Consider the following 15,432-nt stretch of genomic DNA (forward strand, 5'->3'; position numbering starts at 1 on the left):
TAACTCAAGGGCTCCACGGCCCCCTCTCTCCCTGGGCACCTCTCCAGCCCTCATGACGCATTCCCTGTTTGCTAACCCAGGGTAGGAGCATCATGGGATCTGTGATTCAGCCAAAGAGCTCGGCCCCAAGGGAGACATGGCGCACAAGGCACTTGAATGACAATTTCTGAGGGCTGCAACAGTAGCTCAAACTGATGCTGCTTTAAGGGCCAAATGGATTTAATTAAACGTTTCCATTTCAAAAGGCTGGAACATTTTATTCAGTGTTTTCCAGTTGACAATTTCTCATTTTTTGAAAAATTTCCATTCCAGGAAAATGTTTGGTATTTCAGCTTTCCATGTCAGTTCAGGATGAAATGAAATGTTCAAGAATCAGATTTTGATGGTAAAATGGACACTCAGTTTGGAGAAACAGCCACATTAGTTAGCTGTCAAAAGTGAAATGGTTTCATCCATGCAAGAAAGGTGTAATGCAGTTTGCCTTTCACTTCAGTAGAAGCCACCTTTTTAGCTCAATGGAGCTTGGATGGAGTCCCAAAAGACCAAGGGAGGGTGGAGCTGATCACAGTTACAGATCTGGGCAACAGGGGTCAAAGGTGAAAGAGCAAGAATATAAGAAGCAGCAACTAAGATGATCTGTTACCTGGTCTTGATCAAAACAGTTTTACTTCAGTAACAGCATGAAAATCCATTATGATTATAACTTCTAATTCCCAGTTACAGTAAAGATAGCAGTTAATCACTAATTTGTAGAGTAGAATAAATCCATAGTATGAATTTGTCACAAGCACTATAGCTTCCAACGCTCAAAAGAGTTCCTCAGAAAACCTTCATATGCTCCATTCAGGGACACTACTCTTAAGCCACAGATAATAAGGTACTCAACTGCTCACCACAAGTTGTCTGTCCTGCACTGAACCCCCCAGAACTGCTCTGCTGGATTGGTACTACAGGAGATCTGTCAGGAGGGACCAGGGTCTCTGGACTGGGAGCACATCTGCAGGTGCAGAACAGCAAAGTGTGGGGGGCTTCCAGAGCAGACACTTCAGTGACAGCTGGGCACCAAACCCATCCTCTGCACTGCCCAGTCTGTTCTGGGAGTAGCCCCAAGCCTTCCACCTCAAAGAGTACAAGAGGAACCCTGGGGAGTCCACATCCATCAGCATCAGGGTGTGTGTTGAAAGCAAGAGAGCACTCAGAACTGTAAGTAAATCAATTCATCTGAACATGAGGGGTGAAGAGAATTGGGATTTGTTTATCTTTCATTTCCCTTTAGTACAAGGCAGATGTTTCTAAGTAATAAGCAGAAACCTCTACAATTTTCAAGACTGAAGAGGAAGGGAGGGAGGAAAAAACATGTACAAGCTTTGAGGATGTTCTCAGCTCCAGCTTAAAAAAACCAAAAGAACCAAAACAAAAATGAAACCAAACCCACCAAAATCACACCCCACCAAAAATTTCTATCTGTAAAAGCAAGTTTTTTCTTAAGCTGTTTGGTAATTCTTAGTTCACAGGAGCATTTATCCAGAAGGTTCTTTGTGTTTCCAGTCTAGGTTGTAGCAATCTCAGTGAGGCACTAAGTTTTAGGCCGTTAAAGTCTCTCTGTGCAGCACGGTCATTTTAAAATGATGTGGTACCCATCATTGCTTTCAGCTATAAAAAGAAATGCAAAACACGTTTTCATTGCTTTGAAGAAACACCACAGATACAGAACTTCAGATTTTCTTTCTAGGCAGTTTGCAATAGTTCCTGCACTTGTTTCACAACCCACTCATGAAAACCAATGTTGAACAGCTCAGTCAAATAATTTACATTAAAAACTTCTACATACGATCATATTTTATTGTTTTACTCAAAGGCTTCCTGCTCATTTATGTCAGTGGTGTCAATGCATTTATGGAATTTTTGTAGCACTGTAACTGAAAGTAAAGCATTGAACAGTCTATCATAGTGTAGTCAACAGCTTGACTTACACTAGATGAGATTACTTATCTTTTCAGGATAACAGCAGTGAGTTTGTGATAACATTTAGTGCAATTGAAAGGAGGAATTATCTTTAGAGAAACAGGTAGTAGCAGCAGCAATACACACCTTTCAATGTACTGATAACAAAACAGGACTCGTCTTGGAAGTTTTGCACCATCTGAAGGGCAGAAGAAAAAAGCCAACACAATACATTTTTAGCACTCAAATTCACAATTCTTTCAGAGCCAGTATAGACTTAGAGGAGAGGTGTTAAACAGCATTTGGTGTCTAGTCCTGCCCAGTCCTGAGTAACCCTGCCCACGAGATTATTAATGTACATGACTGATCAATTAAGGTCCTTGCAATGGCTACTGTGTTTAAGGGAAGCTCACACTAAATGTTCTTGCCTGAAACTGATCTAGCTTATTCAGCATTTTACCATCCTCTTAGCAGCTCTTGATCCTGAAGGTTCCTATACCACTCCAATTATTTTATTAAAGATCACATCCTTTGCTGCATTCAGTGAAGCTTACTTTAGATAGGATCAAGGTAGTCCCTTTCCTAAAAATCCAACAGTGGTAATTACATATTCAGCTAAACAATGGAGCTCAGCTGAACTTACATCAGCATTTAATGAAAACCTGGAAATGGTAAACCCCAAGAAATGGACTCCCTGCTGAATAAAGGAATTGCTACTGAAAAGCCACCTCAGCAGCATCCATCTGGCTATTTTGATCAGACATTAAGTACAGATGCTGTGCTTGCAGGATTCATTTACCTTTTTGTATTTTGTCAAGGAAGAAGAATTGTAATGAAACTGTTATAAGAAGCAAGGCAAATCATGGGAAGAAAGACTAGGACCTAAAGCTACTGAGCTATTCATGAGAGGCAACTAGATTTTCAGAAGAGGTGCAGATTCTAGTGACAGCCTTAAATAAGGAGATAAAGATTATTTCAGTTGCGATATGAAAAGCCCATTTAAGCCTCATCCTTAGTCAATGCTTCCTCCCATCTTAGAGTAGTTATGTGGGACAAAAGAGGTAAATTACCTTCAGGAGGTGTCTCATACAGTTGAGGCAAATGCTGGACACAATTCCAGAGAAGGGAGGTGTGACCTGAACCTCTCTGATCATTTCATGAAATCCAGCTTTCTGAAAAAGCCTTCTCCTAGCTACTGAGTATCATTCAAGAAATGCATTTTTCAGCTGTAAATTCTCACATCAAAACACCCTTTTCAACTTGGACTGATCTCCCTATACTCTTTTGGATTTAACATCCAGCCCCTACTCCTCCAAATCAAGCTTCTCTGGCCAGTTTGTGTGTCTTTGCCTAATGATGCATGAAGTACATTCACAGAGTGCCACACTCTTGCCACTGTAGTACTAGAACAAGAAAAAAATATTAGAAAAGCAATAGAACTTGTTAATAATTGACTTAAGCAAATACTTAAAGCCTTAAAGCCAGGCTGGTTCATGCAATTCCCCTACCAAGAGCTGCCTCCAAGCACTTTGCATCCATAAAGCATTGAAGTTTCAGATTTAATCAGGCTGGAATAGCAAGGAGACTTCAGGAATAAGCATTACAGCCTTCCATTTAGGCTCCAGTTGAGACCATGCTCTGCTTCATTTGTTTTAACAATGCTTCTTTAAATGAAGCTCCTTAAGTGTTTCTGGTGCATGAATGAGTAAGTAATTTAGTAGAGGAAAAAGAGGAAGAAGGGCAACTCACTATTAACCTGTAAGTTAATGGAATGGACTAAATTAAGGCATCATATAATGGGACACAAACGGTATCGGAGGTCCATAAATTATAGTATGCATATAGTGACAGACCCAGTGCCTGGAAACATGGGCCAAGATGTAAAACGAATTGCCCTACAGATTTTAAAACTTACCTTCTTTGAGGAACTTACCTATTGAATTTTAAAAGTTCTTTAGATCCTTACTTCACAATGTGTGTAAGTAGCCAAATGAAAAGAAATTCATAGAATCATTTAGGTTGGAAAAAACCTCTAAGATCACCATGCACAAACATTGACCTGGCACTAGCAAGTCCAACTCTAAACCACATCCCCAAGTGCCACAGCTACACAACTTTTAAACGCCTCCAGGGATGCTAACTCAACCACTTCCCTGATCAGCCTGTTCCAATGCTTGGTAACCCTTTCAATAAACAATTTTTTCCTAATACCCAATCTAAACTTTCCCTGGTACAACTTGAGGCCATTTCCTCTCATCCTGACACTTGTTATTTGGGAGCAGAGACAGAGCCCCACACTGCCACAACCTCTTTTCAGATAGAGCGCAATAAATGACCAATTTTGGGTTTTTTTTTACTTTAAAAAAAACAAACAAAACCCCCAACATCTTCTACAAAGCAAAGGTCTTGAAACCAAAATCAGTGTTGTGCATGCTGATTCGCTACTTTAACTTGTTGGGATTAATGGCTTTACAATTTCTCCCTTGAAGACACACTCCATAATTTTAAAGTTCATTCTAACTCCAAGCAGTCGGACAACTGTTGCACCCCTGACCAAGCTGCAGCCCTCAGCCCCTCACCTCATTGCTCACTAGGACGTGGATGCCCGTGGGTCCCTGCCGGTAGATGCGGTTGATCTGCTGTGGAGAAATGCTGTACAGGTTTGCAATCTTCTCCAGCAACTCCAGCGTGGTCAGCTCCTCTAAGAAGATTGCATGATACACTGCAACAAGTGGAAAGCAGCTACAGAATAGCAAACACAGATGGCACCAAGACACTCAGCATCAACAACCAAATGGGTTTAAGATGAAGGTTCAAGTGGAATAAACAAGCTTAGTATTTTAAAGGATCCTCCAAATATCTGACTTGATGATTTGCAGAAAAATACCCACTATTCCTATGCAGCAGGCAATTAAAACATCGCTTTTACCCAGAGGAAAACATGGGGACTAATTACAACTTGCATCATGAGGCACTAAAACAGCCTTCTCATAAAGCTGCTCATATTTTTAGATAATCCTCTTTTACTGATTATTGAAGTTAAAAAAAAAATAATTCAATCAAATAGTAAAACACATGCTGTGTCACACAAAAGCAGTGTTTTATTAGACACCATTCACTGATTCCATAGGCATAAACTAAAACATACAATGTATAAGGTAACACCATGGATGACAGTATTGCTTTAGAAAGCCAAATTATAGCTACCAGGTAGGAAAGCTGTGCCTGTTTATTACTAAATGCAAGATTTAAGGATAATCTTTGTTCTCATTTGATTGCACACTGTGTCATGAGGGATGAAAAATTCCCAAAAGCTTTGAACTTGCAAGAATTATAACATTACTTTAAGACATACTGACTTTTAATTTCCCTGAATTTTTTCAAACAAGAAGACATAATCTAAAGCAAACTGTGGATGGAAGGGTGGTTTTTAATGCTGTTGTGCCTACTAAGAACTGAATAGAGATTTTGCTGTGGCATTCTGCAGATAATTTGTAAGCTGGGTCTGTCCCCCAGGCAGACAGTGTCATTTGGAATCTGTAGCTGTGAAACCACAACCAAAGTGGCAAAACTGGGATAAACAGGATCCCTTCAAACACTAAGGACACCAAGCTGTCCTGCACAGGAGCTCAGGCAGAAAGCAGCATTCTTACCAGGTAAGTGTTTAACAAAATCCATCCATAAGAACTTACCACAAAGACTGCCATCTCCATTTTCTCGTTTTTGGTGGAGATGGGACCTGTTTTGCTCTGGTTCTTGACAGACATAAATTGTCATCTTGGGCCTCACACTTCTATGGATTAATCAAAGACAGTAGTAAGTTATTGAGTAGATCTGAAATAGATCTGGAAGTTCCAAGTCAGCTATCAGACAATAAGAGATGGAATCATTCCTGCCGTGCATAAGTAACAAACTAAGGGATAGTCTTGATGCTGGTGACTAGACAGCCAGGATGTCTAGCAAGAGACTCCTGGGAGGTGATGCAGAGCATCTTAATCATTTCAACATCAGATAAGGATAAACAGTTTACAGCACTTGCTAAGCAGTTCATCATACCTGCCTCTACTGAGTTAAATCCTGCTCAGCTGTAGAATTCATGAGCAGCATAGGGTAGTGTAGGCTGTGTATCTCATGAAATGGATGCGAGCTATCAGCTGGTAGCAAATAAACCACTAGAGATCCACATTATGTTACTTTGTTTTGGCAACATTTCTGAGCTGTGCTTGGATTTGAATATCATTGTGATCTCCAGTCCCTGAGAGAACATCTCTGAAGTATTAAAAGGAACTTTAAATGCTACAACTCCAGGACTAACTTCTAGTTAACACTGAAATTATCAAGAGATCATAAAAAAATAGGAAGGAAATAGTACAAACCTTCCTTTAATTGCATTAAAGAGCCGAATTCCATCAGCAGGCCCACAGATTTGAACAAAATCTTCTTTGGACATCTTCAGTAAGTCGGCACCTACATATTTCAAATTGATTTTTCTTCAGAAGTTAAGCAAATCTCAGCTTCCAAATAGTATGTATGGGCAGCAGAAAAGGGCAGGGGTAGAGGGCACAGAGAATCCACAAAGCTAAACCAGATCGATTTATATAGAGAAGTTGCAAATTCAGAGAGGTGTGCACTTTAAATCAATCACTGTGAAACTGAAAGCTGGAAGCTGCCAAAAGAACAGTGCTGCATTGGAAAATATTCCAGCCAACTCATAAACAAGCCAGATATTTCAAACTGGCCATTAAATGACCTGGTCTTCTGTAACTGTCACATTCACTGAGTTATTTCATCGTGCTGCAAGTCAGAGAGAGTCTCCTCATGGTTTCAACACCTCTAACAGCTGCCCCTTCCACCATCTTACTGGTGTGTACAACTACTGAATGGAGGGCACAGTGAAGGTGCCAGATGCTTCTTAAATGTGCACATGGACAGGATGGGAGGCAGCAGACAGAAGATGAAGTGCTGATTAGACATAAGAATAAACATTTTCACTGTCAGAATAGTTAAGTATTTGAAGAAGTTGTTTAGAGAGACTGTGGAATTTCCAGCCTTGGAGATGTTCAAAGGCAACTGCAGAAGGCCCTGGACTTGCTTTGAAGTTGCACTTCCTGAACTTAGGAAGTCCCTTCAATCTTAACTTATTTCCTTCCATTTTTACTCACTCTGTAGGTCTACAAACAGTTTTGATAACTGGTAACTAATCTAAGAACCAAAGAACAACCACACTGGATCAGACCAAGGATCCCATCAAATGTGGCCAGCAGCAGATGCTACATGAGCAGCACTTACAGAAGAGAAAAAACCCAGAATATTTGGACTGTTAAAACTCACCCGAAAAACTTGAGAAGAGTCTACAGAATGGAGAGAACCTATTACGATGAAGCCACTGCTGGGCATCTTGAATAGAAGCAGAAGGAAGGAGATGCTACATTGCAAAAAGAATAAGAAGGTCTTGAAATGAACTGTTCACCAGTGTCCTAAAAGAGAAAAGCACCACATTAACATGATCTCAAGTACTTACATCATTGGTGGGAGGCAGGAGCTCCATTTGGTGGGTTGGAGAACTGTTGCTAAAAGAAATTATATAAAGTTGGAAGAGAAAAAAAACACATTATTTTAAGTTTTACATTGCAGTGTCCATCCTCTTCCCCCTCCTCTATTTGACTCAATTTTCACAAGTTACATCCAACTTGGCTTTTTTTTGTCTATCAGATCTTTAAAAAGGTGTTCAAAAGTTGGAACAAGAATTTAAAAAAAACACTCTCTACCTGAGTCTTTTTTTGGTCAGTTGAGGTTCTCAAAACTGAGAGAAAAACCTCAGGTTTACTGACCTCAATCAAGCTTTTCCATACAGTTGACTCACTAATGTGACATCATCTAAGGAAGAAAATTGTAACCTACAGGGTGTCTGAATTTGAAATTTCTATGAGCCAGAAATATCCTAAATCCATTGTCTAATAATAATTCTTTTTAAAAATTGAATAAAGGACCTTATAATTCAACCCTGGTGTTATCTTAAACATAGTCAAGTGGCATAAATCATGCAAAACCACATTTCTAGTAAATTCTCCTAAACACAGACAGGACTCCTAAACATATCAGGGATTTTGCCAAAGGAAAAAAATACTCAGCAGATCTCTCTACTAACACAAAATTTTGTAATTTCAGTGTTTGTTCTTTTTCATAGTCTGAGGGGATTCATTGAAAATTAGTGATACAACATGGATGAATACAACATGGTAATTAAGTTGTGTGGGAAGGCAGTAAGATGGCAGAGTCCTACCAAAAGTAAAAGCCTATACCAAATTCCTAAGGGGAAGCATGTAGCAGGGAGGACTGATAAGTACTGAGGGACAATTCTGTACCCTTCTGACACCAGTTACCATCTTCAGCATTTCAGAATCACTAGCGTTGTCTCATTATGACGGCTTTTTAATGAATTAAACATGTCTTCATTAGTCCTTTGTTCTGAAATGGCATCTCAAAAGCCAGGCTGTTTTGCCCCAAACAGGATTTCTTTACGTGTCATTCACCTAGGAATTCAGCACCCTAAACTACCTCAAGACAGAAATTAGGGAAGAAACACCTGCTCTGAAGAGGCGCTGAAAGCCTTTACACACTTGTGAGAAGATACTGGGGTTGGTGGTACAGGGCATGGTGTGTTCTCACCAGGGGTTGCCTGAGGCCCTCTGATGCTCCCCTTCCAGCCACCACATAAACATGTACAAACAGTACTCTGCACTACAGGGAATTCCTGGATGGAAGGTCTTAAAGGCTTTTGGAAAATACTTTCTGCTTGCCAGAAAGGGGGGAGGTTCTTAACATCATCTTGCAGGGTAAGAAATGCATGGACACACAAAGGCTACCATATCAAGAGGGAAGATAAAGCATGTATTTGTTACATACCCATCTCCAAGGTTGAAGCTGTTGGGAGAGCTGTTGTAGCTTGGAGATGGAGCATTGTTCATTTGATAAGGCACATCTGGCCAGGGAGAGCACTGTTGGAAGAAAGGCAGTGGGGAAACTTTCATAAGGATGGAAATAAAGGATTTGATTCTCCTCTAATACCACATTCATGCTGTTGCCACGCCACTAGCTTCAGCTCATCACTCCTGCTGGGAGGAGGAGACGGGCCATGGATTTTCTACACTGCTCTCCAAGTGGGCTGTCAGGGGGCCAAGATTGATTCCAGTTGTGCATTCCACATTTCTTTCTCCCATTTCACAAAGCCTGTCCCCAAATAACACTGGGCCAAAGCGTGCACAGCTGTAAGTCAGAGCAACGCCAGTAAGTCAACTCAGACTGAAGGCAGCAATGATACAGAAATACCCCTGGTCTCAATTATAAATCCCTAATTAAATCCAGGCAAGAGTGACAAAAATGCTCCTGTGGCATTGCTTCAGGTTTATACCAGCAAAAGAGCAGAATCTGAACCAGCCTGCTGAAACCTCTGGCTATTAGCCAAACAGCTCCAGTCATAAATGGGTACTAAGTGGAGAAAATTTAAGATAGACAGACAGACACAAAGCTACTAAAAGCCTTCACAAATATAGGTCAGACTCCACATTCCATGACAGTAGTATAAAACCAGAGTAACCCAGCTAGAATTGGTGACTCTGTCCTGAATTTAAGCCACAGTAATCAGCAGGAGAAATCTAGCCCTGTTGAACCCCCCACCACCAAGAGCTCAAGAAAATGCTCTGTAGTGGCCTTGTTTGCAATGATGAAAAGACAGCAAGTGTAGCTTTGGAGCTTTATCATCTCCACAAACATTAGCAAATGTTTTATAATCTCCACAAGCACTGGCAAATATTTAACTCTTTGGCAACCCACATTTCCCCATGCAATATGTCAAAGTGCATCAGAGCTCACAGGGAGAGTCTGGGATCTGCCAACTCAGTAGAATTAGGTCTGTCAATCAAAAAACATGCTGGTTGCTCCTGGCAACATGAGGAAAATGGAGTGGGAGAGATTGGCTCTCACAAAAAGGAAGTTGATTTAAAATTAAGAATAAATAATGTCATTTTTGGAAGTCCAGCAAGCTGCTCCAAAAAAAAGAAGAACTAAATCAAATAACAAGTCAATCCCATAGGGAGGCTGAACAACACTTCTAAATCTCTTGAGTCCTGTTGCTGACTAATTCTACAGCCTATGGTAAGTTTATACAAACATCTTAATAATGACAGGGAGGGGCAGAAACACACACAAGTCTACACCAGATGCATCAGAACATAAGACAAGATATTCCTAGAGTACAACCCAAAATCTTGCATGTAACAACAGCTTCATAGGCACACTCACAGAAAAATAGATTAATAATTTAATCAGACAGCCTATTCATCTGCTCAAGTGTCCCATCTTCAACATGAGCTTTTGCCAAGCAGTTCTGAAAAAAAGACAGACAACTGTTTTTTCATACAATGGGCACCTGAGGACCATGACAAGTGCCCAGGAGCACAGTGGTGAAAACTGAGAAAGTGTTGTTTCGGTTTTTTTTTAAAGCCAGGCTCCTAAGGGTTACAGTTTATACCCCAAGACAAACTTTGGCACCTTTCATAAATTTCAGCAGTGAGTCATTTTATAATTTTGCTTCACTCTCAGTTTCACTCAGATCTGAGCACACATGTCTCCACAAGACAATCTCCAGGGCTCAGATGCTGTTTTCTTTTAAATTTATCTCCCAACATGATGTAGTATGATGTGTCTAAAACACTTTACCTCTGTGAGAATAGTTGTCTCATAGGAAGGCTGATACTTCTCCTTCTCTTGGGTGGTCTTCTTTTCCATTTTTTCCCTGTCAGTCTTCTGTTTTCTGTCTGCTCCTTTAGGCTATAAGTACAAGCACAGGCTCTCCCTTATGCCAAGCATTACTAGTTTGGAGACAGAGGCCAACAGATTTATCTAATCTGTTCACAAAAGCCTCCTTAAGATTTACATGCATTCTACATATGAAACAAGATCAGATCTGCATTTTCTAGACAAAAGAATTAATCAAGCATCCCTACTGTTTCTGTACATCCACCACTGATGCCTATTGCAATTCTGAAATAGACTGACCACAGCCCTGAGATGTGATTCCAACAACTTCAGTCCGTAAGTTATGCACCTCAACTGGCATTTGTAGCATCTTTCCAGAAACAGGAAAGACACTGCTCACAGGAACAAACTGGAGCAGCAGATCCCTTGAGCAAACAGGCCTATGGAGAGTTTGTGGTTAAGTAGCTATAGGTCTGCCATGCCTGGATTAGGAGCTTCACAGATGCTTGTTCTCTGAACCTTTTTCTCCTCCAGGTACCACAGAGACAAACTGTGCTCCAACAACAACAAAAAGGTATTTAAGATCTCCACAATAAAATTTTATTGTTCATGGAAGGTTCAAACAAAGAAACTGAAGATGCCCTAATGCCTTGATTGCCTAGGAGCATCAAAACACACTGGATACCCCAAATATGTCAATATTTTTGTAGTGTTTGAGGTGCAACAGACTGGCACAAGTCTTGGTGCAACATTTCAACTAGAATTACTGTGTAGGTCAGTGTTTAAAGCAAAATGTGCACAGGAGTAAACTACCTCATACCTTGAACACTTTGATCTGGCAGCTTGCAGAATGCAAGTGTTCTGTGTATTCACCATTTTCATTCTGCTTAAAGGTGTCGATTTGCACCCGGAAGGGCACCCCCTTCTCTCCTCCATGTTTCCGTGGAGTAAACTCTGTGCTGATGCAATGTACCTGGCAAAACAGAAACTGTGCTCATCTCTGGAGACAGCTGGAACCTGTGCTCATCTGAATTTCAGATACTGCCTGAACATGAAGTTTTGGCTCCTCACAAAAACCTAAGAGGCAGAAGAGCTTGTATGTTTTCATTTCTGTTCCTTTCGACAAAATAATCAGAACAAGCAGTTCAGAAAGAAACAGGGCATCAGGAAAAGCATCCTTTCATTAAAGCCCTCATTTAGATTAAAAACAGATTGTTGATGCTCAGAATGAGAAACAGTCATGAAAGAGGAAAGATAGGAAAACAGGCTATGAACAGTTTTCTCAAAACAAAACCTATGCTTAGAAAGCAATATCCGTGTCTGAGTACTTTTTTAAAAAAATCCTGGCAGTAGCAGGTAGTACTCCAACATTAACAGGTAGCCAGCAAACTGATTTAGTGAGTATCCTACAAATTAATTACACATGATTATCACAAGTTAGTAATTATCATTACCACTCTTCTCTATTGTTCATGTACTGGCTATTTTGTCTCCCCAGGTCTTTAAAAGATATCTAACCACTGTATTTAGCAGAATATTGACTTATCTCTTACCTGAATGAATGCTGAAGCCCTCTTTGATGGATCCCAGAGAAATTCAACAGTGTTCAACTGGGTCGGGCTAGCCCTGGGATCCAAGATACCAACTGACAGCGGGATATCTGTAGAAGAAAACCCCTAAAATTTTAAAAATATTAAATTGAAGAAGAGAAAGCATTTCCATACCATCAGAACATGCAAGTGAAAGCAAATCCATCACAGACAGCTCTGCTTGGGACCAATAGTGCTAGATCTCTTTCCCTCCCAAAGACATACAGGATTCTTAGGAAACCTAAACACTCATGCAAACGCTGCATGCACCACTCGTGTCCCCAGCAGAGCAGAGGTGCCACAATGAAATAGCCTCACCTATATCAAGGATGCGGTCCCCAGGCCGACTCCACCTCCAGCCCTCGAGCTGCTGATGCTCCGTGTACTGCAGGCGGCGGTCGTGGAAAACCACACGAATTATGCTCTGTTAAAAAAAGGCAGCAGCATGAGCAATGGCATCCAGAACCCTCTCTCAAGATGACTTTGGTTTTCCAGAGTAGAAGCAAAAGCTGATCTGTTATGCTTCTCACCCCCATTGATGAGGAGAGTAGAAGGGTCCCCCTAAGAGACCCATCATCGTGGGTAGGGTATCAAATTCCTAAGGGACCCCTGAGAGAGAAACACACTTCCCCCTTCACAGGGCATATCTTACAGGAGTAACACAGCCCTGTACAGCTTTCTGGGATTCACTCTGGAATTCACTATAGCAATGTCCACCTAATCTTAGGTGTCATGGCATGTAAACATCACTATTTTGCCTCAACACCAAAAAAGGCTCATATGGGGGTAATATTTAATGAGTCTGTACCATGTCCCAACCCCAGTATATCCCATTGTGATATGCAAATGTGGAAGTCAGCTCACCTGTCCCAGCGGAGCTGACATGTCCAGACACCTTGTCAGTGGGAATTAAACCTTATTCCAGCCATTAGGAGCCAGTCATAGGATTTGCCCCAGAGTAGTGAAACAAGGGTAGGTAGAGTAGGAAAGCATCTGTAACAGCAGGTTGGTCTGCAATGGTGCAGCCATGCCAATCACTGGAGAAAAAAGGCTGGAATAAAGGCAATCCCCAGGACAGACAAGTCCTAAGTACTCCTAACTGAAGCATTCTTTTGTATATTCACAGTGCTATACTTATATGAGTTAATGACCCCTAACATCCCAGTTTCTCAAGCCCACACTCTTGCTGGGCACTTCTGTATCAAGTGAGTGAGAAATTTTTGCCAGTGAACCTGAGAAATGCCTAAATCAAACCCTAGCTTCAAGATGCAAACATGCCACAGTGGGAACACCTGCAAAATTGGAATCCCAATCCACATACTACCTGGAATGGGCCAAAAGACAAATAGAGAATGGCCTAAACTTGGACAACAAATCCAAATTGGAATACTAATTTTGCAACTAGTTCCCACTTCTCAAAGGAAATCTTGAGGCAGAAAGTCAAGAATTGAAGGTTGGATCCAGAACCAGGGTCCAGACCAATGTTTTTGAATTTGAACTGTTTTGGCAGTGGAGGAAACAACAGGAAAAAGTTCCCCAAACCAAATGATCAAGTTCTATATGTTCATCATTATGCTCATTACCAAAGTAAACTGGACCTATACAGAATCAGCCTGGCAGAACTATGTAAACACCTGGGCCCTCCATTTGTCACGTAACAACCCAGGCATGCTGCTGTGATTCAGCTGGGAGACAAGTCTGCCTCTCCACAGCTTTGACCGTGTTCACCACTGAACTTTGGGATTCCCCTGAACCCAATATTCATAGTGAAACTCTGGGGTCATGATCACAAATAGAATAAAGGTCACCCTGAAGCCCTGCAAAGCCAAGCTGCATAGTCCCATGAAACTAGCACTCAACAACTCCATCACCCCTGCTTCCATTAAAAACAATGGCAAAGTGCTTTCCATTGTCTCAGTGGGAGCAAGGTCAGGCCCTTCATTAAAGGCTGTATGTAGTAGCAGGAAGAAAAGAAATCTATGTTTCTCCTTACCTTTACATATTTTGTGTTTAAATCTTGAAACTCTCCCAATTTCCTATTCTCAAGTAGACGGATTTCATAAGACTGACCTAGAGTTTAAGGAAACATTTCCAAGGTGTTTAATATGTTGTAGCAATGAGAGAGTCATGCTGGCATTTATGTGGCTGATAAAGCAAACGTTTGATCAGGGAAAGCTTATTTTTGCTAACATAATGCATTTGCCCCAGTAATCGACAGGCACTAAAGCACAGCAGAAATCTGAGGGGAAGGTTTGCCTTTTGGCAGCTAAAAGCTCTCCATTAGGGCATCAATTATAGCTGTCTCTCGAGGCTGCTGTGGTTTTCTGGTCACCCTCCAGAATGTCACCGGGGTGCTTGAGGCAGTTGTCCCACCGTGCCACATGGCTGTAACAGCACTGCCTCTGCCTGTCCCTTCTGCCAAAGCAATGGTTGTGTGAAGAGGTGCTGGCACAACAGGTCCAGGAACAGTTCTGCAGAGGATGGCAACTGGGGAAAATCCTGCAATCCTCGGAGCAGTCAGGCCTGTAAGTGTTTTGGTGAATCACAAAAAAAAAGTTTCATAAGGCCTGGAAAGTCGCTGCCAAGGGCATAAATATTCCTCCAGACTGGTGTGGAGGCAGCAATTGGTATTACAGCATGTGCAAGGACCAGTTCCAGGAAGGGAATACACACTCCCATCGACCCACCACCACCCTCACATAAGGAATTTAGTCAATTCAACAGAATTCAGCTAACTGGTTTATGAAATAACATCTCTTCAAGGCTGACAGCAGACAAAGGAGGCTGATGTCTCAACACCTTACACACAGAAATGACTAAGACAGTACAAATGCTCACTGTACTACACCAAGTCTTTACAATAAGCCTGCAACCAGTACCAAGGCAGGCTAGGATCATTAGGATTAATGGAGCATATGTGTACCTTATGGCTAGCTTTTCTTGTTCATCTTGCTATCCTCCCTTTTCCTGAAAAATGCACAGGGTAGGACAAGGCAGGCACCAAGGAGCAGACCAGTTTGGTTTTTCTGGCTCAACCAGTATCTCTGCAGAACTGGCCCTGCAGAAAACTGCAAAGCAGATCTATCTCCCTCTAAGCAGCTTCTACCAGCAGAGACAAAAATGCTGAATTTTCAGATCTGGA

The 15,432-nt window shown here is 41.4% G+C and overlaps 1 protein-coding gene across 1 annotated transcript in view; it reads right to left on the reverse strand.

Annotated features, from left to right (window-relative positions):
• Nucleotides 1–1,389: 1,389 nt before the first annotated feature.
• The window catches only part of TFCP2L1 (transcription factor CP2 like 1), a 29,907-nt gene continuing 15,864 nt past the window's right edge, over nt 1,390–15,432 (reverse strand). Inside the window, exons 3-15 of the mRNA XM_058028115.1 lie at nt 14,284–14,360; nt 12,609–12,714; nt 12,255–12,361; nt 11,522–11,674; nt 10,663–10,773; nt 8,851–8,942; nt 7,466–7,514; nt 7,276–7,369; nt 6,321–6,411; nt 5,637–5,737; nt 4,524–4,666; nt 2,092–2,143; nt 1,390–1,653 (exon numbers count right to left, since the gene is read on the reverse strand). Of these exons, the coding sequence (XP_057884098.1) occupies nt 1,616–1,653; nt 2,092–2,143; nt 4,524–4,666; nt 5,637–5,737; nt 6,321–6,411; nt 7,276–7,369; nt 7,466–7,514; nt 8,851–8,942; nt 10,663–10,773; nt 11,522–11,674; nt 12,255–12,361; nt 12,609–12,714; nt 14,284–14,360 (1,214 nt within the window). The 3' untranslated portion in view covers nt 1,390–1,615. The remainder of the gene's footprint in view (nt 1,654–2,091; nt 2,144–4,523; nt 4,667–5,636; nt 5,738–6,320; nt 6,412–7,275; nt 7,370–7,465; nt 7,515–8,850; nt 8,943–10,662; nt 10,774–11,521; nt 11,675–12,254; nt 12,362–12,608; nt 12,715–14,283; nt 14,361–15,432) is intronic.

Source organism: Melospiza georgiana, chromosome 7, assembly GCF_028018845.1.
Source record: "Melospiza georgiana isolate bMelGeo1 chromosome 7, bMelGeo1.pri, whole genome shotgun sequence".
NCBI lineage: Eukaryota > Metazoa > Chordata > Aves > Passeriformes > Passerellidae > Melospiza > Melospiza georgiana.